Source organism: Microcaecilia unicolor, chromosome 13, assembly GCF_901765095.1.
Source record: "Microcaecilia unicolor chromosome 13, aMicUni1.1, whole genome shotgun sequence".
Taxonomy (NCBI): Eukaryota; Metazoa; Chordata; class Amphibia; order Gymnophiona; family Siphonopidae; genus Microcaecilia; species Microcaecilia unicolor.
The window spans coordinates 9,940,534-9,967,482 of record NC_044043.1 but is presented as its reverse complement, the minus strand read 5'-3'; the positions used below and the strand labels follow the sequence as shown (position 1 = coordinate 9,967,482).

The 26,949-nt window shown below is 41.1% G+C and overlaps 1 protein-coding gene across 1 annotated transcript in view; it reads left to right on the top strand.

Annotated features, from left to right (window-relative positions):
- Window positions 1-1,642: 1,642 nt before the first annotated feature.
- Window positions 1,643-26,949, top strand: part of SH2B2 (SH2B adaptor protein 2) — a 120,825-nt gene continuing 95,518 nt past the window's right edge. The window contains 1 exon segment of the mRNA XM_030185595.1: window positions 1,643-2,510. Within this exon segment, the coding sequence (XP_030041455.1) occupies window positions 1,653-2,510 (858 nt within the window). The 5' untranslated portion in view covers window positions 1,643-1,652.

The window sequence follows — 26,949 nt, the reverse complement described above, 5'->3', positions numbered from 1 at the left end:
GGGTTAGAAACTACAAAACACCTATTAGAGAGATATCTAACCACCATCATTCTGGCTTCATTTACTGTTCTGTTGCATCCTTTGAAAAATACAGGTGTATTCATTGTGTCATTTATATTGTGCCCTAAATCTGGGAGGAGTGGCATAGTGATTTGAGCGATGAGCTGCAAACCAGGGGTGCCATGTCCTGTTTCAGTGATACATCTTATGAACTTGTGGAATTCACTTTAGATCCAATTGACTCAAATAACCACCTAGATTGTAATTTCTATAGGGTATGGATTTATCATACCTGGAAAATAAAGTGTTGCAAATAGCCTTGAGTTAAAAAAAAAAATTAGAAAGAAGAGCTAAAAACATAAAATACTGTTGTTACATTACAAACAGGTACGGTAAATCTACTGTTATATTACAAACAGGTACAGAATCTTTTTCCCAAAATGTTTAAGAAGATACCTGTGTTAGTGAAGTAGCCACTCAGACACAGCCATAGCAAGCGGCAACGAGAACAGGTTTGAACTCAGTTTCTGGTTCATTACTTGTTAACCACTATCTTTCCAGATGTATGTTAGGTTTTTGTATATCCATGTAGTAGATTCAAGCTACCTGCCAGAGTCTGCTGTTTTCATTTAGATTCCATTGTACAGGATCCTGGTATTCATTTTAAACATTTACGATCATGTAGATAAGATGAAAATCTCGTAGATTAGTGGTTCTTAAACCTGTCTTGGGGAACAACCAGCCACTTAGGTTTTCAGGATATCCCTAGTGAGTACACGTGAGAGAGATTTGCATACCTACTGCCTTCATTATATGCAAATCTTTCTCTTGCATATTCATTAGGGATATCCCAAAAATCCAACTTGGTGGTGGTCCCCCAGGACAGTTCTGAGAACAACTATCCCAGATTGCTTTAGAGAGGAAGTGAAGGCAAGGGAGGAAAGAAAAGAGAATTACATTTTTCTATTGACTCCGTAACAAGTAAGATTACTTGGTACTGGCACTGTTTAGTACTAGAGCTGTCCTGATCTGCAGGATGATAGTGACATTTTTGTTCACTTTCCAAGTGATACCATATAACCCAGTGTTTCCCAAACCTGGTCCTGGAGGCACCCCAGCCAGTCAGGTTTTTAGGATACCCACAATGAATATTCATGAGAGAGATTTGCATGCAGTGGAGGCAGTGCATGCAAATCTCTCTCATTAATATTCATTGTGGGTATCCTGAAAACCTGACTGGCTGGGGTGCCTCCAGGACCAGGTTTGGGAACCACTGTTATAACCCATCAAACTTTGTAAAAGGGAATCTTATCTCTGGAAGGATGATCTCTCATCACTTGTGTTCTGTTCAAGTTTAGAATCAGAGGAAAACTGAATGTTTACATTATCAGTAGAACTGACCACTTTTTTGGTGGTCTCACTAAATATGAAATTAAAATATGTCTGACCGGGATATTTTTGTAAAAACTCCTGTTTTTTGTGGCAACTTTTAATTTTAACATAAAATGCACTCAACAAATAGGACGATCAGCTCTTTTCAGGAAAGAATGATATGTTCTACAGTAGAGCCTTTATCTCTCTTTTTTTAAAATTTGTTTTTGACATTGTCACTCACTGTTTTGCAGTTTCCTTCGAGGTGGAATGGAGTAGTCATGAATGGGGATGCTTATAGTCAGGAATCTTCCTCCCAGCTTCCAGACTGGAGAGAATTCTGTGAGTTCCATGCACAATCTGCCGCCCTGGACTTCGCACAAAAGTTTTGCCAGTTCTTGAAGGAAAACCCACTGTACGACACACCGGGGGCTGAGACATCTTTCTCCCATCACTTTGCTGCAAATTTCTTGGAGTACTTCAATTCTGAAGTCAGTAGGGTGTGTGTCTCTGAGTCTCCAACGAAATATAACATAGTGCCCTTTGTTGGTCTTCAGAATTTCCAGGTACCTTTTGGGAGGAATATTGTGCAACGCAAGGAAGAGAGATCCATGGAATCCCTGGGCATTATGGATCACCCAGTCAGCTCCAGCAGATATCCAAGTCATAGTCGTGTTCATAAAGTATCATCTTATGGGCATTCTCGTAGCTCTGAAGATGTCTCAGTCCATGCTTCCTCCAAGCCAAAATTCAAGAAAGGTTTTTCCCTCAGGAACATGAGCTTATGTGTTGTGGATGGAATGAAGGAAATGTGGCATAGGAAGTCCTCTCCTGAGCCAGGAATGGACCATTGCCAGGGGAGACAGATGGACAGAGAACAGTATGTTACTGCTACTTCTGGTACTAAGGAATACACTGAAACCAGGGAGAAATGGACCCATAAGTTACGTCTCTCAAAGAACCAGTTGATGAAGGTTGACCAAGTGGACATTCAAAGGGAAGGAACACTGAAATACATGGTGGCAGATGATACTAACTGTGTGGGCAGCTCTCAGTGGCAGAAATGCCGTCTGCTCTTAAGAAAAGCTTTGAAAATGGAAGGAGAACGCTTTCTGCTGGAGTTTTATGTGCCTCCCAAGGTAAGCACTTAAACTGTCTGTATGGGTCAAGCTGCTTCTTCTTGGTATCTGACTGTAGCCCCTCTCGTTTCAGGTTTCCCAGGTGGAGCCCTAATTTGCTGCTACCCAAAGCTTTCACCCCTTTTCATTCTTCCTCCTCCTCACCCCTTCACTCCCAAATGACCTAATCATCACAATGATTGCCCTTGCTGAGAGAGCACAGATTTCACCTCCCTTTGGGAGCCAGATACCCATGTACCCTGAATCCCCTACTGTTGCCCCTTGCAACCTTTCTAGTCTTTGCTGTTCTGAGGACTAGAAGCAGTTGGAGGAATTGAACTCAGAGGTTCCTACCTGGCAATATGAAGCACTCCTCTACTAGGCCATTTTGGCAACTGTAATTGCCCTTTGAATTCTAATAGGTTTATAGTTAATGACCATTTCTCATTTTACTTGAAGAGTTCCTGGTTGCAATATGACAGTTCCCCACCTTGTAGTATGATAACACAGAGGTTTGATAGTTGTATTTATCCTAAAGTAACTTGATTATTTGAGGACAAATATAAGAGCAATCTGTAATTGATGTAGAGGGTCCTATGTTATCTTGAGCACATGCACATCATGTATAAAGAATTTTTACACTGATTCAATAAAAATAACACGATGCAGAAGAGAATTCTTTCATCTTCATCTTGTTCAACGTTCTGTACATGAGGGCTTCCTGTGTTCTTATACATATGGCAAGTAAAATAATTTTTTGTCACCATCCCTTGTTGTTCTTCCTTTTGGGTTTGATGTGAACATTTTGACTGAAAGCTGAACTAAAGACGTTTATGAGCATAAGCATGCTCTTCTCCTGGGACTGAAACCATTAACACACAATGCTGAAGGTACAAAAAGGGATTTTTTTGGGGGTGGGGGGGAGGAGAGAGAGAGGCTTCAAACAAGAAATCAGTATCAGTATAGCTCTTGTTAACTGCTGTTTCCCCAGAAAAGATTCCATCACGGTGTACAGAAATACAAATATCCACCAAAAGAATTACAACATTATAAGCATTAACCCATTAGTGTCCAATGTTCCCATAATAATATTTGAACACTGGGCACTAATGGTTTAATATGAAGTCTTTTAAAATGGTCTGATCGATACAACAAAGTATTATAAATTATAAACATAAATCAGATAACTCTCAGACAGTAGTGTATTAAAAGATCAAGAACAAATCTCATCAAACAGTATAGTATTACTAATAAGTCTCATCAGACATCAGAGCATGTACCATACTACTTGTAATCATAAAGTTTTTACCGTTTTTCCGAAGGTCAAATAATTTTGTTCTTTCCTAATATGACGAAGGAGAGAATTCCAGAAAGAGACCCCAATAACTGAGAATATAGTAATAACCACTCTAGAAAAATGTACATTTCTTTTATATTTTGTTCAAAATTTTTATCAAGTTTATATATTATATTTATCTAATCTGGAGCTTGTATACCGCACAAATCCCAGCAGGAGGTTCAAGGCGGTTTACAGAATAGTGTCAGTTCATGGCTATGGAATCAGAGGGGCAGTGGGGGGGAGGAAGGAAGGGGGACATAATAGGAATTAGGAAGCTGATGGGTCGAAGCATTTAGTGTTTATCAAACAATAGGGTCTTTAGGTTTTTATGTAAGGAGTGAACAAACATGTGGACAAAGGGGAGTCGGTTGATATTGTGTATCTGGATTTTCAAAAGGCGTTTGACAAGGTACCTCATGAAAGGCTACAGAGGAAATTGGAGGGTCATGGGATAGGAGGAAATGTCCTATTGTGGATTAAAAACTGGTTGAAGGATAGGAAACAGAGAGTGGGGTTAAATGGGCAGTATTCACAATGGAGAAGGGTAGTTAGTGGGGTTCCTCAGGGGTCTGTGCTAGGACCGCTGCTTTTTAATATATTTATAAATGATTTAGAGATGGGAGTAACTAGCGAGGTAATTAAATTTGCTGATGACACAAAGTTATTCAAAGTCGTTAAATCGCGACAGGATTGTGAAAAATTACAAGAGGACCTTACGAGACTGGGAGACTGGGCGGCTAAATGGCAGATGATGTTTAATGTGAGCAAGTGCAAGGTGATGCATGTGGGGAAAAAAGAACCCGAATTATAGCTACGTCATGCAAGGTTCCACGTTAGGAGTTACGGACCAAGAAAGGGATCTGGGTGTCGTCGTCGATAACACACTGAAACCTTCTGCTCAGTGTGCTGCTGCGGCTAAGAAAGCAAATAGAATGTTGGGTATTATTAGGAAAGGTATGGAAAACAGGTGTGAGGATGTTATAATGCCGTTGTATCGCTCCATGGTGCGACCGCACCTTGAGTATTGTGTTCAATTCTGGTCGCCGCATCTCAAGAAAGATATAGTAGAATTGGAAAAGGTGCAGCGAAGGGCGACTAAAATGATAGCGGGGATGGGACGACTTCCCTATGAAGAAAGACTAAGGAGGCTAGGGCTATACAGCTTGGAGAAGAGACGGCTGAGGGGAGACATGATAGAGGTATATAAAATAATGAGTGGAGTGGAACAGGTGGATGTGAAGCGTCTGTTCACGCTTTCCAAAAATACTAGGACTAGGGGGCATGCGATGAAACTACAGTGTAGTAAATTTAAAACAAATCGGAGAAAATTTTTCTTCACCCAACGTGTAATTAAACTCCGGAATTCGTTGCCGGAGAAAGTGGTGAAGGCGGTTAGCTTAGCAGAGTTTAAAAAGGGGTTGGACGGTTTCCTAAAGGACAAGTCCATAAACCGCTACTAAACGGACTTGGAAAAATCAAAAATTCCAGGAATAACATGTATAGAATGTTTGTACGTTTGGGAAGCTTGCCAGGTGCCCTTGGCCTGGATTGGCCGCTGTCGTGGACAGGATGCTGGGCTCGATGGACCCTTGGTCTTTTCCCAGTATGGCATTACTTATGTACTTATGTACTTATGATAGTTTGGTTCAAGGTGGATCATGTCTGGTAGGGAGTTCCATTCAGTAATGACGTGAAAGGGAAACAGAAAGTTGATTTGACGAGTGTATTTTATGTTTCTAATGAACGGCAGCTTCGGTAGTAGATTTTCTCAGTCTGGCAGATTTGTAGTAACAATGGGAGAAAAGATGAGTTGGAGTTCGGGGACAGCCCATGCAGAACTTGAAAGGTAATACAAATGGTTTTGAAGATAATGCGGGCCTGAACGCATAACCAGTGAAGATCTCTTAGGTGGCCGGAGACGCTTTCAAATTTCCTTAATCTGTAGATCAGTCGTACTGCGGTGTTTTGTATGAGTTGTAGTTTGGTAAGAAGCTTGTTGTTCAGCCCTGTGTGTAGGGAGATGCAGTAATCTAAGTTGGATATGACGAGTGATTGAACAAGTACTGAGAAAACAGATCTGTGAAAGTATGGTCTTAGCCTTAGCGGGCACATGCAGTAGAAGGATTTCTTCCAGACTTGGTTGATCTGAGCTTCCAAGGATAATGAAGAATCTAAGGTGACTCCCAGGACTAGATTCTTTAGTTACCTCAATATTTTTGCCATTAGGCAGGGTTAGGTTGGAGGGGATGTTGTTTGGGGAGATAGAGAACCAAAGAAGTTTTGTCTTGGATTGGTTCAGTTGGAGCATATGAATAGAGGCCCAGTTGTGAATATTGTTCATTACATTATGAATCTTGACATAGATTTCCTTTATCATGGATCCAATAGGAACTAGCATTAGAATATTGTTGACATATGAGAATAGGTGTTCACCCTTCCTAAAATGATCTGGGATAGGGTGCTGATAAATAAATTGAAAAGCAACGGGGACAGTGCAGAGCCCTAAGGCACTCCCCATGGAGGTACCCAGTTGGTGGACATTGATTCCTCTTTTCAAACCATGTAGGATTGGTTTTGCAGGAAAACGCTGAACCAATTCAGGATGGGACCTGATAGCCCTAGGATGCTGAGTCTGGTCAATAGTATCTCATCTGTGTCAGCAATGCTTTCTCTCTTGTTGGACCTTGTTGGACCTTTTTGGACGAGAGAGAAAGCATTGCTGACACAGATGGCAGCACTACCTTTTGGGGATAATTCTTGAGAAAGCCACTGGGCGAAACATGACGCCATGTTGATTAAGATTCCTTGCTGAAAACATCTTTCAATATTAAGATAAGTGAACCACACATTACTAATCTTAAAGAAGTGATATGTGATATATTGTTAGACATACTGAAAAAACCTAAACCAGCTTTGAAAAATAGCAAAAATCAAAATAGTGAAGACCGGTGAAGATAGGAAGAGTGGTAGCTGAGAAAATATACAGCTCCACTTCTCCGCTGGAAAAACAAAAAAAAATTTTCAAACATAAGTTTGACAGTACATTTTCCAGCCTTTAAAAAAAAAGGTCCTTTTTTCTGGACGCGGTTAAAAAACGGCTCAGCGAGCACCCAAAGGACGCACTCACACTACCGCAGGCCACTTTATACCATGACTTTGTAAAAGGACCCCTCAAGGCAGTGTACAGCAAGAATAAGTCAAACATAAGCAATAGACAATTACAGCAATAAAAAAATTCTAATAACAATACAAGGAATGGCTTGCAGGCTTATTTTCGAAAGAGAAGGGCACCCATCTTTCGACACAAGTCGGAAGATGGGCGTCCTTCTCCCAGGGTCACCCAAATCAGCATAATAGAAAGCCGATTTTGGGCGTCCCCAACTGCTTTCCTTCACGGGGACGACCAAAGTTCACGTGGGCGTGTCAGAAGCATAGCAAAGGCGAGACTGGGGCGTGCTTAACACATGGGTGTCCTCGACCGATAATGGAAAAAATAAGGGCGTCCCTGACGAACACTTGGACGACTTTACTTGGTCCTTTTTTTTTTTTTACAACCAAGCCTCAAAAAGGTGCCCGAACTGACCAGATGACCACCGGAGGGAATCGGGGATGACCTCCCCTTACACCCCCAGTGGTCACTAACCCCCTCCCACCCTAAAAAAAACTTAAAAAATATTTTTTGCCAGCCTCAAATGTCATACCCAGTTCCATGACAGCAGTATACAGGTCCCTGGAACAGTTGTAGTGGGTACTGCAGTGCACTTCAGGCAGGCAGACCCAGGCCCATCCCCCCCTACCTGTTACACTTGTGGTAAATGTGAGCCCTCCAAAACCCACCAGAAACCCACTGTACCCACCCTTCATCCCTAAGGGCTATGGTAGTGGTGTACAGTTGTGGGGAGTTGGTTTTTTTTTTTTTTGAGGGGGGGGGGGTTGGGGGCTCAGCACACAAGGTAAAGGAGCTATGCACTTGGGAGCTTTTTCTGAAGTCCACTGCAGTCCCCCCCTAGGGTGCCTGGTTGGTGTCCTGGCATGTGAGGGGGACCAGTGCACTATGAATGCTGGCTCCTCCCACAACCAAATTGCTTGGATTTGGTCGTTTCTGAGATGGGCGTCCTCGGTTTCCATTATCACCGAAAACCGGGGACTACCATCTGTAAGGATGACCATCTCTAAGGTCGACCTAAATGTTGAGATTTGGGCGTCCCTGACCGTATTATCAAAACGAAAGATGGACGCCAATCTTGTTTCGATAATTCAGGTTTCCCCGCACCTTCGCGGGGACGTCCTGCGAGGACGCCCTCAGGAAAACTTGGGCGCCCCGTTCGATTATGCCCCTCATAGTGTACTACATTACAATGTCAACACAGTACGCAATAAAACATTTTAATAGACGGCGTAGGGCGTAAGCAAGGAACATATAGATAGATAAGATAGAGTAACAGGATTTAGAAAATGATCATAAGTACTGCTTATCCCAGAAATAGTAGATTTTCCCCAAGTCCATTTAATAACGGTCTATGGACTTTTCCCTTAGGAAGCCGGCCAAACCTTTTTTAAACTCTGCTAAGCTAACCGCCTTTACCACATTCTCTGGCGAATTCCAGAGTTTAATTACACGTTGAGTGAAGAAAACTTTTCTCTGATTTGTTTTAAATTTACTACATTGTAGCTTCATCGCATGCCCCCTAGTCCTAGTATTTTTGGAAAGCGTGAACAGATGCTTCACATCTACCAGTTCAACGCCACTCATTATTTTATAGACCTCTATCATATCTCCCCTCAGCCGCCTTTTCTCCAAGCTGAAGAGCCCTAGCCGCTTTAGCCTTTCCTCATAGGGAAGTTGTCCCATCCCCTTTATCATTTTCGTCGCCCTTCTCTGAACCTTTCTAATTCCACTATATCATTTTTGAGATTCGGCAACCAGAATTGAACACAATAGTCGAGGTGCGGTCGCACCATGGAGCGATACAAAGGCATTATAACATCCTCATTTTTGTTTTCCATTCCTTTCCTAATAATTCCTAACATTCTATTTGCTTTCTTAGGCGCAGCAGCACACTGAGCAGAAGGTTTCAACGTATCATCAACGACGACACCTAGATCCCTTTCTTGGTCCGTGACTCCTAACGTGGAACCTTGCATGACGTAGCTATAATTCGGGTTCCTCTTTCCCACATGCATCACTTTGCACTTGCTCACATTAAACGTCATCTGCCATACAGACACCCAGTCTCCCAGTCTCGTAAGGTCCGCTTGTATCCTGCGATACAACAGGATATCCTGGTGACAGATACAATACTTTTTTTTGTTCCACTTCCCCAGCCCTATTTGCAAACTGTTAAAATTTTCCATAGAAGAATAAAACAAACATCATATTTAGTGTAACAGCTGAGCAGAGAGATTTGAAGAACCAGATGCTGAGCTTCAAGAGTAGCAGTAATGGCCATAGAGCCTCTTTAGGAGGAAGAGGGTGGCCTTGAGAAGCCGGTGTCAGTTTTAGCTTCACTCACTATGTATTTGAGCACAGTGAGCTCAAAAGGGAAGTACTTTGTAAAAGCTTGATTTTGCTGAAATCACAGTTCCTTTTCTCGGCACACTCCCATTAGTGCTGGGTCCCAGGCTTATGCCAAAAAGCCATTAAAATTGTACAAGGTGCCCAACCTCCCCCCAGATATATATGGGGATATGGAAGACAATACAGTTACATTACATTATAGTTCTTATATTCAGGGGTGTGCTGGTAAATTTTTAACAACGGGCTCTCTCTCCAGGCATAGCCAGCCCGGAAATTTTTTTTTTTTGGGGGGGAATACATGCTTCTCTCTCTTCTCCCTTGTGCGGGCATGCTAGGCATACCTTTGCCGAGCCTCACCAGCCAATAAATGGACTGCCACCATTCTCTACTGCTTGTTTCTGGCTCTGAGCAGCATGATGGAACCTTCTTGCGCTTGCATGAAAAGTCCCAGCCTGATGCTCAGAGTCAGAAACAAGGAGCAGGGAGCAGCAGCAGTCTATTTACTTGGCTGGTGGGGCCAGCATCACTGCCAGTAAAGTAAAAGAGAATTCAGGAGGGGGCCCAAGCCCACATTTTGGGAGTCAGTTGTTAAAGTAGCCATGGGGAGGCTCCCAAAATTCTTAAAAACTTAACAAACGGCTCTCGCGAGCCCGTGAGAGCCCGCTCCAGCACACCACTGCTTATATTCCACATCTGCCCTAGAGAGTTATATGTGGAGATTAGGCATACGTAGAGAATAACATTGTACAATTCAATCATAATTTAGTCAGTGAATACTTTTTGAATAGGAATGATTTTAATAAAAGTAAAGAATTCCATATTTTAGCAGCTTGGTATGAAAAGGATAAGGTAAATAATAGTTTAGATTGAATACCCTTTGGGTTTGGAAAGTTTATTGAAATTAAGTTTTGTTTTTTGTTTTTTGCAACAAAATAACTAAGGGGTCCTTTTACTAAACTGCGGTAAAAGGGGGCCTGCGCTAACATCAGTGCATGTTTTTGACGCACGCTGAGGCCCCCGTTTACTGCAACGAGTAAAATGCTGTATTTTTTCTGGAAAAGAAATGGCTGTGTGGTAAGTGAACCAACTGCCGCGTGGCCATTTTGGGGGGAGCAGTTACCGCCACCCATCGAGGTGGCGGTAAGTGCTCCTGCACCACAGCATGCGGCGCTGCCCAATTACTGCCAGGTAAGCACCGGCGCTACAAAAATAGGAAATATTTTTTTACATCGGAAATGGCGCGCTGGGGGTGGAAACTGCCCCTGGGCTCGAGAGAGGTGGGTGGATGAGAGGCAGGGAGACATGGATGGTAGATAAGAAGCTGACAAAGCAGCTTGATTTTATGGTTTATAGCGGGATAGAAAACCCAGATCTTTGTGAAGTCCTGTCTTGGTGGGTGTCAAAATATTTCATTATTTTGATTTCAAAGGTCTTACGTTCCTGGATTGTCTTAAAGTTTCCTTTTAGTATTCTCACCATAAATCATCGATGCAGTGTGCTGGTTTTGGAAAATGTTTTCTCACATAGGTGACATCCTGGTTGGCATTGGGATGTTTAATTTGATGTTTTATGTAAATTGATTCTCATCTTTAGCATCTGGCTTGTTTTTCCAATATAGCACACTTTTTGCACTGAATGATGTATACCACATTTGAAGATCAGCATGTGAAGGATCCCCTTATGCTGAATGTTTTTCCCCATTTGTGTGACTGTGGGATCCTTTGAAACGTGTTGGCACAGTTTTCAGCTTGGTATATTGCAGGGACATGTGCCATTCTCTGCTTTTTGAGTTTGTAGTGGGAGCTTGCTTTTCACTAGGAATGAAATAAAACAATACAACAGTCACTAAAGCAAAGAAAAAGGTATTTTGCTCAAATAATAAATGAAGTTGAAAATTCATCAAAAAAATTTTATTTATTTGGAGTTTGCTCACATCTTCTTTCAGTAGTAGCTCAAGGTGAGTTACATTCAGGTACAATAGGTATTTCTCTGTCCCTGGAGGGCTCACAATCTAATTTTATACCTGAGGCAATGGAGGGTTAAGTGATCGAGCAGTGGGATTTGAACCCACCACCTCTGAATGTTAAGACTGGTGCTCTAACCACTAGGCTACGCCTCCACTTTGACCTTTGTCTTGTACAGATGACATATTGATAGCTCCTGAAGTGCTTCAGCCTACAGCAGAAGATTTAGCACAACTTTTTCAATCTAAAGTGCAAGAATTCATTTGACTTGGAAAGTCAGTTGATTTGATAGAACCAAATGAAGCACAGTCACTGCAAGGGATACCATATAATATGCTTTGGGATAAATTCAGCTCAATGTCATCTGAAACAATTCTAAAGGTATTGTTACCTTCTTATCTATTAAAATATACTCCATCTTAGATTTTGAATTGGCTTATTAAATTTATCAATATAAAATTTCAGAAGGCTATTATACTGAAAATATTGCTAATATAATATTAACCCCAATCCGAAAGAATGTAAGATCAGATCTTATTGTAGAGAATTATACACTATGTCGAGAGAAAAGTGAGCCACCTAAACATTTTGCAATAACAACCTTGAACCTGCACTGAATTAATTAAAAATTTACATACGCAGAGAGGGGCATAATCGAAAGGGACGCCCAAGTTTTGCTGAGGACGTCCTCGCAAAACGTCCTGGTGGAGGGACAGGGAAACCCGTATTATCAAAACAAGATGGATGTCCATCTTTTGTTTCGATAATACGGTCGGGAACGCCCAAATCTTGACATTTAGGCCGTCCTTAGAGATGGTCGGCCCTAGACTTGGTCGTTTCTGATTTTCGGTGATAATGGAACTAAGGACGCCCATCTCAGAAACGACCAAATGCAAGCCCTTTGGTCATGGGAGGAGCCAGCATTCATGGTCCCCTTGACATGCCAGGACACCAACCAGGCACTGTAGGGGGCACTGCAGTGGACTTCATAAATTGCTCCCAGGAACATAGCTCCCTTACCTTGTGTGCTGAGCCCTCCCAACCCCCACCCCCCAAACCCACTACCCACCACTGTACACCACTACCATAGCCCTTACGGGTGAAGGGGGGCACCTAGATGTGGGTACAGTGGGTTTGTGGTGGGTTTTGGAGGGCTCACATTTACCACCACAAGTGTAATAGGTAGGGGGGGATGGGCCTGGGTCCACCTGCCTGAAGTGCACTGCACCCACTAAAACTGCTCCAGGGACCTTCATACTGCTGTGATGAACCTGAGTATGACATTTGAGGCTGGCATAGAGGCTGGCACAAAATATTTTTAAAGATGTTTTTTTGAGGGTGGGAGGGGGTTAGTGAGGTGATCCCCGATTGCCTCCGGTGGCCATCTGGTCAGTTCGAGCACCTTTTTGTGGCTTGGTCGTAAGAAAAACAGGACCAGGTAAAGTCATCCAAGTGCTTGTCAGGGACGTCCTTTTTTTCCATTATGGGTCGAGGACGCCCATGTGTTAGGCACGCCCAAGTCCCGCCTTCGCTACACCTCCAACATGCCCCCTTGAACTTTGGTCGTCCCGGCGACGGAAAGCAGTTGGGGACACCCAAAATCGGCTTTCGATTATGCCGATTTGGGTGACCCTGTGAGAAGGACGCCCATCTTCCGATTTGTGTCGAAAGATGGGTGTCCTTCTTTTTCGAAAATAAGCCTGACAGTGACATCTACTTGCATCACTGACGCCAAATTACATAGGAATCCCTTGTCCCGTTTAAGAGATTTTTTAAAACTTTTATAAACTGCTGTTACAAATCTCAGTTTCTGACATGACTTAATTACTTACTTGCTGACAATATCTGTGATGTCATTACGCATTGATAAACAAACAAAATGTTGTCAAAAGAAGATTGAGTTTTAACTAAAATACTCAAGAGTCCAGTGGACTATCAGATTTGGGGGTTTTGCAGGAGAGAAGCTAGCAAGCCTGTCGCTCAATCCATCCCTTCTTCAGGCATCAGCTCTCAATATCCTGGTTCATTCTTTAATCATCAGTCAACTTGATCTATTAGATTGCAAAGTTTTAGAATTATTGCTCAAGCTGTTTTGTTGCCACAATTGGATTATTGGAATTGTTTGTATAATTCAATTTCACTAAAGCTACGGAAGAGATTACAGCTTTTTGCAAAATGCTGCTCCAAGACTGATTTTTGAATTAGGAAAATTTGAAAGGGCAACACCCCTTATAATTAAATTAAACTTACTTATGATAAACCTGCGTATATATTTTAAAATGGCATATTTAGAGACCCTTTTGAGAAGGAAGAGTAGGGTACTGCAGTAGTTCTGCTTTTGCCATGTACCGTTTTCTGCACTAGAAAATCATTTTGTTTTCTATCGTGGGGGATGGGAAGTAGGCATGCCCATTGGTAATCGGGCACCATGGGCACATTGCTGCACAAGTAATGCATGAGCCCTTACCACTGGTCACTTTTTAGCTTGGTTAATTAAAAGACCCCTTAGTTTTTAAATGTTTTCATGGTGAAAATGCTGAAGATTTAGGGTGTTTACTTGTATTTCCTATCAATTGAATTCAAGACAGAATACTGATAAAACAAATTACTTTGGCTAGCTCGGAAAGATACTCCCATTCCTGACTCCCTCCCAGGGTCTAGTGATTTATCTCTGAAAATTGATCGATCCTCTAAGATTCTTGGAGTCATATTAGGCTCTACTTTCTGTGGAACCACAAGTAAATGATTTAACTCAAATTATTTTTTTTTCAGGTTACGTCCGTTGTGTCATATTCACTGTTATTTTTATAGAACACACTTCGCCATTCTAGTACACTCTTATATTTTGAGTCTTTTAGATTACTGTAATTCTCTTTATTCATCTCTTACCATAAAATTGCGCTTTAAATTACAGTTACAGAATACGACTGCTAAACTTATCTCTGATAGTTCTACTGCTGCTCTTGTCTCTGCATTGGGAGTTCTATTTAAGTTGGCCTATATCATTTTTAAAATGTTTGATGGTACATCCCCAAATTATTGCTTTACCTTGATTTCTTTTCCTTTTGTTCATGGAATCTTGAGAGTTAGATATCCATTTTGTCTGATTTTTACCTTCCTTTTCAGTCGTTAGATGCAAAAAGATTTTGGAGATGTCTTTATGCTATCAGGCTCCTCATTTTTGACATTCACTTCCTATTAAATTAAAAAGTTCTTTTACTTTTTATTCATTTCGTAAGAATTTAGGGCCCCTTTGACCAATCTGCAGCAAAACGGGGCCTGCATTGGCATGTGTTTTTGACGCGTGCTGAGGCCCTCTTCTACCACAGCTGGTAAAAGGTAGGTCTTTATTTTCTTCAGGAAATGGCTGTGTGGCAAGAGAAGCACTTGCGCGGCCATTTGGAGGGGGGAGCCCTTACCGCCAACCCATTGAGGTGGTGGTAAGGACTACCGCTCTAAACTGGCAGTAACCCGATTACTGCTGGGTACACACCAGCGCTACAGAAATAAAAATATTTTTGTAGCACTGGATATGACGGTGCGCTGGGGGTGGGAACTACCGCCGGGCTGCTGCGGTAGCTCAGCGGTACTTTTCAGTGAGCGTTAATCCCACGGTGGGCTTACCGCCTTTTTGTAAAAGGGCCCTTCAAAGACTTGTGTGTTTAAAAAATTTGTGTCTCAATTGTTTTTAAGTTCTTTATTTTACTTTGTTACTCGCTTTGAACTACTAATAAGTGAGAGTTACTGAGATACAAGAATCAGATCACAACAGAGATTTTATCTAGATTTCTTTTCTGTGAGAAATATTCAATTAAAATCTATTGGTGGGCAGACTGGATGGACCATGCAGGTCTTTTTCTGCCGTCATTTACTATGTTACTATGTTACTATATATCAGAGTGCAAAAAGCTGGAATGACATTCCTTCTCAAATTAGACGATTATCATCTTAATTGCATTTTAGAAAAGCTTTAAAAACATTCCTGCTTTCAAGGATTAAACACTAATGGACCTTTTTACTAAGGTGCTGTCAGTGGTTGTGCTGGTAAATGTTTAAAAACAGGCTCTCTCCCAGTGGTGTGCTGGTAAATGTTTAACAACAGGCTCTCTCCCCCGGTCCCCCTCTGCGCCCCCCCCCCCCAAATTGCAGAGCTGGCTATAGCCCGGGGTGGGGGGGGGTGGCAATGCTTTACTCCAGGAAACAAAATTAAATGATCCCAGGTTCCAATCTAATTCATGATTAATGTGCGATAAATGCCATAAATAAGTAAATAAATATAAACTTTTAATGTTGAGCACCTGATTCTCAAAGTGAACATATTCCAAACACTATAATGAAAATAAAATGATTTTTTTCTACCTTTGTGGTCTGGTGACTGTTTTCCTGATCATGCTGGCCCAGTATCTGATTCTGCTGCTATCTGTCCTCTTAACTCAGTTTCCAGGGCTTCCTTTCCATTTATTTCTTTCCTTTCCTCCTTTCTTCTTCATTTCTGGTCCTCAGCTTCTGGCTATTTTCTTCATTCATGTGCAGTTTTTCTCCTCTCTTCCTTTTCCCTCATCTCATCTCCTTCCTCACTCTTCCCTCCCCTCCATCCAACTGCAGCATTTCTTCTCTCTCCCCTCCTCTCCATGATCCACCCATGTCCAGCGACCCTTCTCTCCCCCTGCCCTGCATGCACCCATACACAGTGACCCTCCTCTCCCCTGCCCTGCATGCACCCATACCCAGCGACCCTTCTGTCCCCTCAATCCACCCATGCCCAGCGACTCCCTTCTCTCCCCTGCCACCCCCTCCCGAGTTGTTAGCAACCATGGTGCGATATATAGAATCCAGGAGCATTTGTGGTGGAATCTCACAGCAACCTATAACAAGTGATTACCACATTCTGCTGGCAATCTCTCTCCTTATGTGCTCAAACAAATTGTTAGTTTTCCATGCTGCTGCATTACTCTAACTAGAAACTTTCAGACTGTCTGAGGCAATTACTTCTTAGCCTCTTTCCTGTTTAACAGTTGCCAGGTCGTGTTCTCATAATTGTAAAGCAGCTAATGGATTTTTGCACTTCAGATGTATGATTTTATGCTATTTTTCACTGAAGCATATGTTCCAAATCCTTGATCAGTCTTTCTTGTCCTTTCATTATTTTCCCTCTCTCCTGATACATAAACCTAATACAGATTTTTGTCTCATCTGAAAATTACAATATTTGTACCTCAAATCCCTCTGCGGTCTCACTAAGGAAAAAAAGAAGGAAGTTCCAGACAAACAATGCCTTGTCATTCTAATTCTTCGGGGCAGCAGGCAGTCTTGCCTGCCCGCTGCCAGCGCTGACTCTCCCATCGGTTCGCGCTTCAAAATGGCCACCGAGACTTACAAGTCTCGCGAGGCCGCCTCTGGAAGTCTCGGCGGCCATTTTTAAAGCGCGAGCCGGCATCGGGGGAGAGTTAGCGCTGGCAGCGGGCAGGCAAGACTGCCTGCCCCGAAGAATTCAAAGGACAGGTCAGTGAGGGATGGATCCGGAGGGAGGGAGGAGGGAGGGAGGAGAGCCGGCTCGCGGGTTTTAACAACTGGCTCGCAGGCCGGAAGAAATGTTAACAACTGGCTCTTGCGAGCCGGTGCGAGCCGGCTCCATCACACCACTTCTCTCTCCCCAGTCCACCTCTGCACTCCCCCCCCCCCCCCCCCCCCCCGGTCCAATCTTTTACCCACATCATTTGAGAAGCTGTAGCTGCAAAAATCCTGGACATGCATCATTTTCTGCATTTCGGCCATACATTCCCACCTGACCCTGCATATGGTGTATTTTGGGATGTACCGAGGGAGTTTCTCTTATTTGGTAGTGTGGATGGAGACTACCAAATAAGCAGACTGACTCTTCTTCATGCATCCCAGCATGCAACGTGCAGGGTTAGGCACTGACATTTTTCAAGATGGTGGCATGGAGACAGGAGTTTGTGGGCATCACTCCTGCCTCTTAAATGCATGCTCTGTGAGGGGGACTGGGTGTCCCTGAGGTACCAGGGAGCTGATAGACACCAGGGATTTTACTTTTAATGGTGGTGTCAGGTCACGGCGAGGGAGGGGATGCCGCTAACACCAGGGATTATATTTTTAATTTTGGAAGAAGGGGTTGGGGAAGGGGAGAGAGGTGTTGCTAGACACCAGGGAGGGCCAATGCACAAAGCTATTGGGGGGGCAGGTGGGCAGGTTGAGGAACATTATAATCCCCTCAACTAATCTTTCTACACTGCCTCAGTGCTGGCGGTATATTCTCATTAACTCACCTACTACACATCAGCACATAGCTGAACATTTTCTCTGAGTTGCTGTGGACTGATAGCCTTCTTTGCATGCGTTTTAATTGGCTGTACGCTGATGTGTATCGCAGGAGTTAAGTCAGGTGTTGAACCCCTTTCTGCATCATTTCACCCTCTAATGCCCTTTGTTGAGTGCTCATTAATGCTTGCTTCTGCCTTCAGTAGCTTTCTGCATTGGCCCCTTGCTGCTGCTCCTGGATCATTTCTCCCCTATTTGCATTGTAATTACAGAATGTAAAGCCGTGGTATCATATTAATCCCATGCTTTGGAGCTTGCATTGGCTTCCATTGGATAAGCAGTGTTAGTTCAAGCTGCATCTACTTGCTTTTAGTTAGCTTGAGTATGGGGTGCAGAATACCCAAGGGCGGTTTTTGACACAATCGCTCTCTCTCTCTCTGTGTCTTGCTTTTATCCAGAACTAGACTTTTTCAGTAGTGGTTCCTAGGCTTTGGAATGCATTTACCAGAGATCGGTGCTTTTTGTAGAGGCCGGAAAACATGGATGAGTTTAGGTGCCTATGGTGTAGGGTAATATTTTTTGTCAAAGTAATTGAGACAACACTTTGGGTAATGAGCCTTCCTTCATATATTGTGTGTGTATTACATATGTGGGATCTCAGTAAGGTTTATAAATATATGATTTACTGTAGAATTGGCTCAGTACAGTGTACTGGTTACACCCATGCACGTATCTCTAAAGATAATTTGCATAAAAAGCAGAGTATACTTGGAGGCATATTTTCAAAGCACTTTGGGAGGCTAAGTTCCATAGGTTTCTATGGAACTTTGGGAGGCTAAGTGCTTTGAAAATATGCCTCTTGGTTCTGCTTCTGTTTTCAAGTAGCACTTCTCTATAAAAAGTTGATTTCCAGCTTATTAAGCAAATTTGAGTGAAGAAAAACCTTGTTTAGATAGGGAAGAAAGAAAGATTAGCACATCTAGATGAAATGCTATGGAAATGACAACTTTATCTTCCTTTGTAAAAGGCAGATCTATTAAACTAGTTCAGCTGTATCTCTTATGTTCTCTCTGCCTCAATATGTTTGTTTAAACTCTTTGTTTCCATGAATGAAGTGATGTGTCAGTGCCAGCACAGTGATATAGTTGCATTTTTGTTCATATTTGCCTTAAAGATTGTAATTTTTACACAAGACAAATTGAAACCTTTGTGCCTGAGGCCTTGGATTTTAACAATGAGCTGGTTAATTATAATATATTTGGATTTTCAGAAGGCATTTGACAAAGTCCCACATGAGACTTCTGAAGAATTTGAAAGGTCATGGGATAAAAAGTAATTAGATTGTTTTAAAAGTTTATTTATGTATTTATTTGTAACATTTGTATCCCACATTTTCCCACATACTAGCAGGCTCAATGTGGCTTACAAAATACAGTAATGGTGGACGCCAAGTACGGTAGGTTTTAAACAAATACAATTAGAAAAAGGGTCACGTAAGGTAGGGGTAAATGGATACAATAAGGGACAAGGAAATAAGAAATAAAATATTCATTGCAATGTTGGGAATCAAAGTAGGTCTAAAGGGTTTTCCCCAAAAGAGAGAGGTGAATAGAGGAGTGCCTCAAGGACCTATAATGGACAGATTTTTAGCATTTTCATAAATGATGTAGAAAAGGGAGCAATGAGCGAGGAAATTTAAATTTGCAGATAAGCTGTTCCAAGCAGTTAAAACATGAATGGGTTCTGAGAATTTGCAGGATCAGGGCAAAAATAATTCCAGCTTTTCCTTGTCATCCCAGAACTTGTGGGTTATGCCCATCTACCAGCAGATGAGACAGAGAAAGAAAATAGTTTTGTGATTTGTCCCTTAAGGGTATTGTGCAATTTATTCAAGCCACACAAACAGGGACAGATAAGGATTGTTTTCATAGACTCCCCTGTAATTGACCAAATGGTTCTCAGTTGTCCTTGACCTCACGGACTTAACGCTTGTTTTATCAACCCACTAGTCATTACCTCAGTCTCAGCTATGCTTCCCATCACAGACTCCAACTGACCTTATCTGCACAAGCTCTGCTATACTTAACCTCATGGACTCCGTTGTGTTTTCCTTCTCAGACTCAGCTATGCTGAACCTTTTTGACTCTAATGGGCCTTACCTCATGGACCCAACTGTACCTTTCCTTGTAGGTTTGGCTCAGTTCTCCTCACAGTTTTTGACTGATTAGCCTTCAAAACTATGCTGTCTATTTTACCTGTACATGAACTCTTAGACTCACCTGTGCTTTCCGTCATGGACTCGGCTCTCTGCCTCAGCTATCCTTAGCTTCATAGCCTCATTTGTGCTTAGCTTTGTCACTGACTCAGTTGGGTTTATGGTGCAACCCTAGCTATGATTTACCTCTAGGTCTCACCTATTTTCTTTCTCACTCAGCTGAGCTTATCCCCTCTCACATTCACATGTTCTTCACCTCTCAATTTTATCTAGGTTAGACTTATGGACTCACCAGTGTTTTACTTTGCAGTGAGGTTTACCTCTCAGGCTTGGTAGTTTTTCCCCTCACAGCCTCAGCTCTGTTTGCTTCACCTTGCAGGCTTACCTGGTGTTCTCCTTACACATTTGGATGCCTTTAACCTCACAGATTTGAGCTCTGACTTGACCCTCAGTCTCAGCTGAGCATTTTCTTGCTGGGTTACCTAGGCTGCGACTCAAGAGTTGACAAGACTCAGCCTCTTGGGATAACTGAGGATCTGCTGACAGCCTAGCCTAGCCTTAATAGCTCAGAATGAGCTGGGCTTACCTTCGTACAGCCTCAGACATGACTACCCTTTAAGATCAGCTGAGTTTCCTTACTTGGGTCTAGACAAGTTCATTTTACCACACTCGTAAGATCTTTTATTTTTCCTTACGAGAGTGGCCCAACTGATCTTCATGGTATTGCCTTGCAGAGTGTGTTGCTCTTTGGTCTCATGAAGTCGACTGGACTTTAGTCTCCAGGAATTACAGAGCCTTAGCCTCTCCCATTTAATTTTCTGCAGCCTCACAAAATGAGTTCTGTTTTATCTAGCTTTCTCAGCTGTGCCTTTACGTCACAGTATAAGCTACTCATTTCATTCTTATGAGCAGTAGGGTTTGTTGGGGAGAAGTTGATGGAGTTTCTCTTCACAGCACTGACTGCACTTAGGTTCTTCCTGCCATTGGAGTTTTAGCTTCTTCATATTGATATTTCAGTTTGTCAATATGTCCACACACTTGTATTTTCTAAGGTTCAACTTCATAGTATCATATATGCTGTCCACTCATGGTGTTAGTCTTTCACCCTCACAGTTTTCCCTTCTCGCATGCCTGTTTTTCTTCTATTAGGGTACCAAGCCTATTTAAATAATTTATAACCTACTCTATCTAAGCAATTATTTGTTGACATGAGTTCATTCTTCCTGGAATGGGTCTCCTCGGATCCTCCTTCTGAGAGGGTATTACCTATGCTCTTTTCACTATACGCTTTAATTCAGCTGCTCATGCTTCCATTGTGATGTACCATGTTTATAAGTAGATTCTGACATCAAGGCAACATGATTTTGGTTGTCTTCCCTGCCTTTGGCTCACAGACCTCTGGTTAAAGCTGATTGATATTAATTGTGTCTTTTGATATTGAGTGTTTCATGGTTATGGTGCATGCATTGACTTTTGAATGCTTTGTCATTCAAAATATTGAAAGTCTAGGACTGTACAATATCCTTAAGAGGTGAATCCCAAAGAACTACTTGCTCTGTCTCCATAGTTTGGTAAATGGGCATAACCCACAAGTTCTGGACTGATCTTTTGGGACTAAAGCAAAGAATTATCAGGTATAGCATAATTTTTCCTAAGGTACACAATGTTGGGATCTGTATTTTGTAGTTACCATCACCCAGGTAAAGAATCTTGGAATCATTGTGGACAATATATAGAAATTCTCAGGTTGGCATGCAGTGGATTCTGTTGGCCCGGGAACTTGTGACCTGAATTGGCCACTGTAAAGTTCTCAGTCTGTACAGTAGAGCACATCTATGTTACTGTTCTGAAAGAGTAAACAGTACTTGTTGTTCCACTCCACTTTTCATTTTATAAACCAGTATTATTCTTTTTTTTAGCCTGTTTGATTAAGATCTCTTAGATAGTAAGTTTCCCTTTGATGCTCTATAGATATTTGCTCTGTATCTGACTTACGTACTTGGGGAATTGTATAGTTAAATGCACATATGATTATTGAAATTTCCTTTAATATTTTGGAGTAGCCTTTTCATTTTGTGAACTTTTTGAACCCAAGAAAGTTAATTTTCCTGCTCTGTTTTAATTTTAGAAAAACTAGAGAGCCCCAGTTCCAGTATTGCACTATTCACATTTTTCCATTTAGCCCTACTTTGTTTTATGTCTTTTAGCCAGTTCTCAATACACAACAAGACATTGCCTTTTATCCCGTGACATTTTAATTTCCTTATAAGTCTTTCATGAGGGACTTTGACAAATGCTTTCTGAAAATTCAGATCTGCTATATCAAGTGGCTTCCTTTCATTCACGTTTGTTCAGCCTTAAAAGAATGTACCGGATTGGTGAGGCAAGACTTCCCTTGGCTAAATCCGTGTTGGATTTGTCTCTTAAAACCATGACTAGGTGTTTAGTAATTTTGTTCTTTAAATACATTTCTACATTTTCCTGGCACTGACGTAAGGCTGTCTGGTCTGTAAGTTCCTGAATCACCCCTAGATTATTATAAACAACTTGGCAACATATTGGCCACTCTCCAATATTCAAGTACCATAGATGATAGATTACAAATTACTAATATGTTTGCAGTGATAATGATAAACTGGTCTTATATCCTGCTAATACTTTGTCAGTTCAAAGTAGGTAACACAATTACAGGAGACCAGAAACAGTCTTCTGGGAATAAAGATTGAATAGTATCACATAATCAATAAGCAGAGTGCAAAACATATTTTTGAAACAATGAAGTTTTCACCTTTTATCTAAAATTGCAATATGTGATTTGAGTTTTCAGTGCTCTGGTCTGAGTACCATATGGTCCAGGTGATTTGCTGCACTTAAGAATGTAACATAAGAATTACCATACTGAGTCAGACCAGTGGTCCATCTAGCCCAGTATCCTGTTTCCAGTAATGGCCAGTCCAGGTCTTAAGTACCTGGCAAAAACCCAGTTAGTAGCAACATTCAATTCTATCAATCCCAGGGCAATCAGTGGTTTCCCCCATGTCCATCTCAATAACAGATTATGGACGTTTCCTCCAGAAACTTGTCCAAACCTTTTTTAAACTCAGATATGTTAACCGTTGTACCACATCTTCTAGCAACAAATTCTAGAGCTGAACTATTCTTTGAAAAAATATTTCCTCCTATTTGTCAATTTGCATTTTTACATCTTCCAGGTTCACTGAGATTTGTTTCAGTTCTTCAGTGGTCACCATTAAATACCATATCTGGCATGGGTATCACTGTTGCATCTTCTTTGGCAAAGACTGATGAAGAGAATTCACTTAGTCTATCCACTGTAGCCTTGTCCACTGTGTCCACCTTTTACTCTATGATTATCTAATTGGCCAACTGACTCCTTCCCAGGCTTCTGACTTCTTGTATCCATTTTCCATTTTTTTTTTTTGAAAGATGTTCTTTTGACTGTAATAGCCTCTTTCACTTCACTTTTTAACCATCTTGGCAGTCAACTCTTAATCTTTCCAACTGCTCCTTTTAGTTTTTATTCACTTCTAACCACTGTCCTTATTTTATCAGTCTCCCTTTTGAAAGTTAAATGATAGTGTAGTAATTAGTGCCCTCCTTCCATTTGTTTAAGTCAAATTTAGGGGCCCTTTTACCAAAGCTTAGTGCTAAATGCTTATACTTGTGGTCTTCTCAGTGCTTATAGCACACTAATGTCCATTAGTTTGCTTGCTAAGCTTTAGTAAAAGGGCTGCTTAATCACATTTAAGATCACTATTGCCAATGGCTCCAACAAAGTTACCTTTTGCCCTGTTAAAGACTAAGCACCATGCTTTTCATGAAGCAGTTATTTCATCTAGAAACCCTGCCTCCCTTGATATGACATGTACCCAGTCAATATTGGGATAATTGAAATAGCTTGTTAAGTGTTGTCAAGCTTTCCTAATTGGTTATCATTTCATCATAAAACTAAACTAAAAAATATATTTTATACCTCAGTAACCATGTGGGATCTATTAGGTTTACAAATAAAAAGGGGAACCAGGCGTACCTGGGAAGTTCAATCAAAAGCCAATAGTAATTATAAGTTTTTAAAAAATTCACCCAGAAACTCTCAGTACAGAAACCTTTCAAATAACGATGTTTCCAAGGCTTTCTAAATCGCAAAAGACCAGCAGAAAATCTAATAATAGTGGGGAGATCATTTCAAAACCTAACTCCTTTGAAAGAGAAAGAAGGCTGAAATATTCTTTTATATCTAACAACTTTAAAAGAAGGCAGCCGTAACAGCAAACTATTTCTCAGTCACATAGTAACATCATAGCAAGGAAAAGTTAACAGTGATAATATATATCCTGGTGCAAGACCGTGTAATGTCGTAAGTATAATAGTACAAACTTTAAATATACTCTGGTATTTCCTTAATTATTACTTCGAAAGGAGTGAAGCCTGTGAAAACTGGGATTGCTTTAATCAGTGGGATTTGAATTAGAGATTTGATTATATGTATCGTTAAATAATTTCTGGTTTTTAAAAGAGAGAGAATGTAATCGGATGTATTATTTTTAACTAAAACCTGGATAATAAATATGTTCTCAATGAAATGAATTGACTGTACGCCGTATTTGGTCTTGAGGAAGCCAACCTCATAACATTTGCTTGCTATACTAATATCATGCTTTTTCACTATCATGTTACCCAAAATCCAATGTAATACTAAATGTTTATTTCTTATACTTCTCCACCATTCATGATGTATTGTAAGCCACATTGAGCCTGCAAAGAGGTGGGAAAATGTGGGATACAAATGCAATAAATAAATAAATGATCAATGTGGAATAATGAAGTAGATGAGTAATATCTGGGGATAATCGGGTTAATACCATGTTTTCTTTTTTTCTGTTTACTGTTTAATTGATCTCCTTGTCTTATTTCACTCTCCCTATTTTTCTTCACTTTGTGGTCTAAGAAAGAGAAAGATTGTATATAAACCATATATCTAGTTGGGATTGTTTTCTTCTTCTATTGTATTAATGTGCAATCATCTCTGTATTACTGTTTGCAAGTGACCCTTGTAAAATGAAAAATTATAAATAAATGATTAAAAAAATATATACTTTGGTTTGAACTGGAAGCCAATGTGCTCTAATCAATAATGGGGTAATCTTATCAAACATTTTTGCAGAGAAAACCAGTTGTACCATTACATTCTATAAGGTTTGCAATTTCTTCAAGATCAGTTGCGAACAGCCTACAAACGTACGTTACAATAGTCTAGTTGACTGAAGACCAAAGCCTGAACAGCCAGTCTAAATGGCAAGGAATCAAAACAATGTCTAAGCCTTTTAAGGTGAAAAAAAAATTTCTTTGTGAGTTGAGCCACTTGATTTTCCAAACATAAATGCATATCCAATACCACACCCAATATCTTGAACTCATTTTCAATTCTCCAGACAGATCGTAGGATACCCCCACCACTGTTCTCATCCCCTTCACATATCAAAGTTCTATCCATTAAAGATTCCAGAGTGCATTTTTGCCTAAAGAGTTTTTATTCTTTTTGACTCAATGTCATCTTTAATATATGGCCACCCCTCTACCAGTTTGATCTAACCTATCACAGCAACATAATTTGTTCTCTAGTCGCATGTGGACAGAACCCTTCTCAATAACAACACTGGTTGAAAGATCGATCCAGCCTGAGAATACTCCTCAAGATAAATTGATGTTTTCATCTGTACAATTGTGAGCTTTTGAACGGGAATTGAAAGTGAGTAGGTAGGTAGGCTGGACTTAGTGCAATGATGGTGGAGGAGTGCGTTATGAAGGAGATGGCTCCTGTTCCATGTTTGGTGCACGTATTTGAGCACTATATTAATATTATTATTGCTAAGACAATACATCAGAGAATAATAAAAGTATGATTAAAAATAACTTTGTTTAACACTAGCATTTATGGTCATTAGGGTTTCCAAATAAAGAAAGATTAAAGTTAAAATTGAATGCCAAGAAGTGCAGAGTGATGCACTTGGGGTGCAGAACCCCAAAAGAGAGATACTGGATAGGAGGGGAGAGATTAGTAAGCTCAACTCAGGAGAGAGACATTGGGGTGATGGTATCCAAGGATCTGTAGGTGAAGAAACAGTGTGACAAGGTGTTGGCTGTGGCCAGAAGGATGCTAGGCTGCATAGAGAAGGGTATAAACAGCAGAAGAAAGGAGATGTTGATGCCCCTCTATAAGTCATTGATGAGGCCCCACTTGGAGTATTGTGTTTAGTTTTGGAGGCCGTATTTTGCTAACGATGTACAAAGACTGGAAGCAGTGCAAAGAAAAGCTACAAACATGGTATGGGATTTGCATTGCAAACCGTACGAGGAGAGACTTGCTGACCTGAACATGTATACCTTGGAGGAAAGGAGAAACAGGGGTGACAGATGTTCAAATATCTGAAAGGTATTAATCTGAAAAAAAAAAACCTTTTCTGGAGACAGGAAGGCAGTAGAACTAGAGGACATGAATTGAGGTTGAAGGGGGACAGACTCAGGAGTAATATCAGGAAGTATTCTTTCACAGAAAGGGTGGTGGATACATGGAATGCCCTCCCACAGGAGGTGGTGGAGATGAAAACGGAAATGGAATTCAAACATGTGTGGGATAAACACAAAGGAGTCCTGTTTGGAAGGAATGGATGCACAGAATCATAGCTGAGATTAGGTGGCAATGCTGGTAATTGGAAAGCAAAACCAGTACTTGGCAGACTTCTACGGTCTGTGCCCTGATCATGACTGAATAGATATAAATGGACTGGAGTGTAAATTTTAAGGGGCTTCAAAGTTAACTTCAGAAATTTTAATACAATAATAGTGCTCGGCAGACTTCTACGGTCTGTACCCTGTAAAAAGCAAGGACAAATCAAACTTGGATATACATATAAAGTATCACATACTATGTAAAATGAGTTTATCTTGTTGGGCAGACTGGATGGCCCGTACAGTTCTTTATCTGCTGTATTTACTATCTTATTATGTGTAGGTAGGGGTTGTGGTTGTGTTTTGTGTGTGTGTGGGGGGGGGGGGGGTAGTAAGTGGGTGTATGGAGAAATGTGTATTTTATTAGGTGGTAAGAGTGGGGATTTCTTAGGATT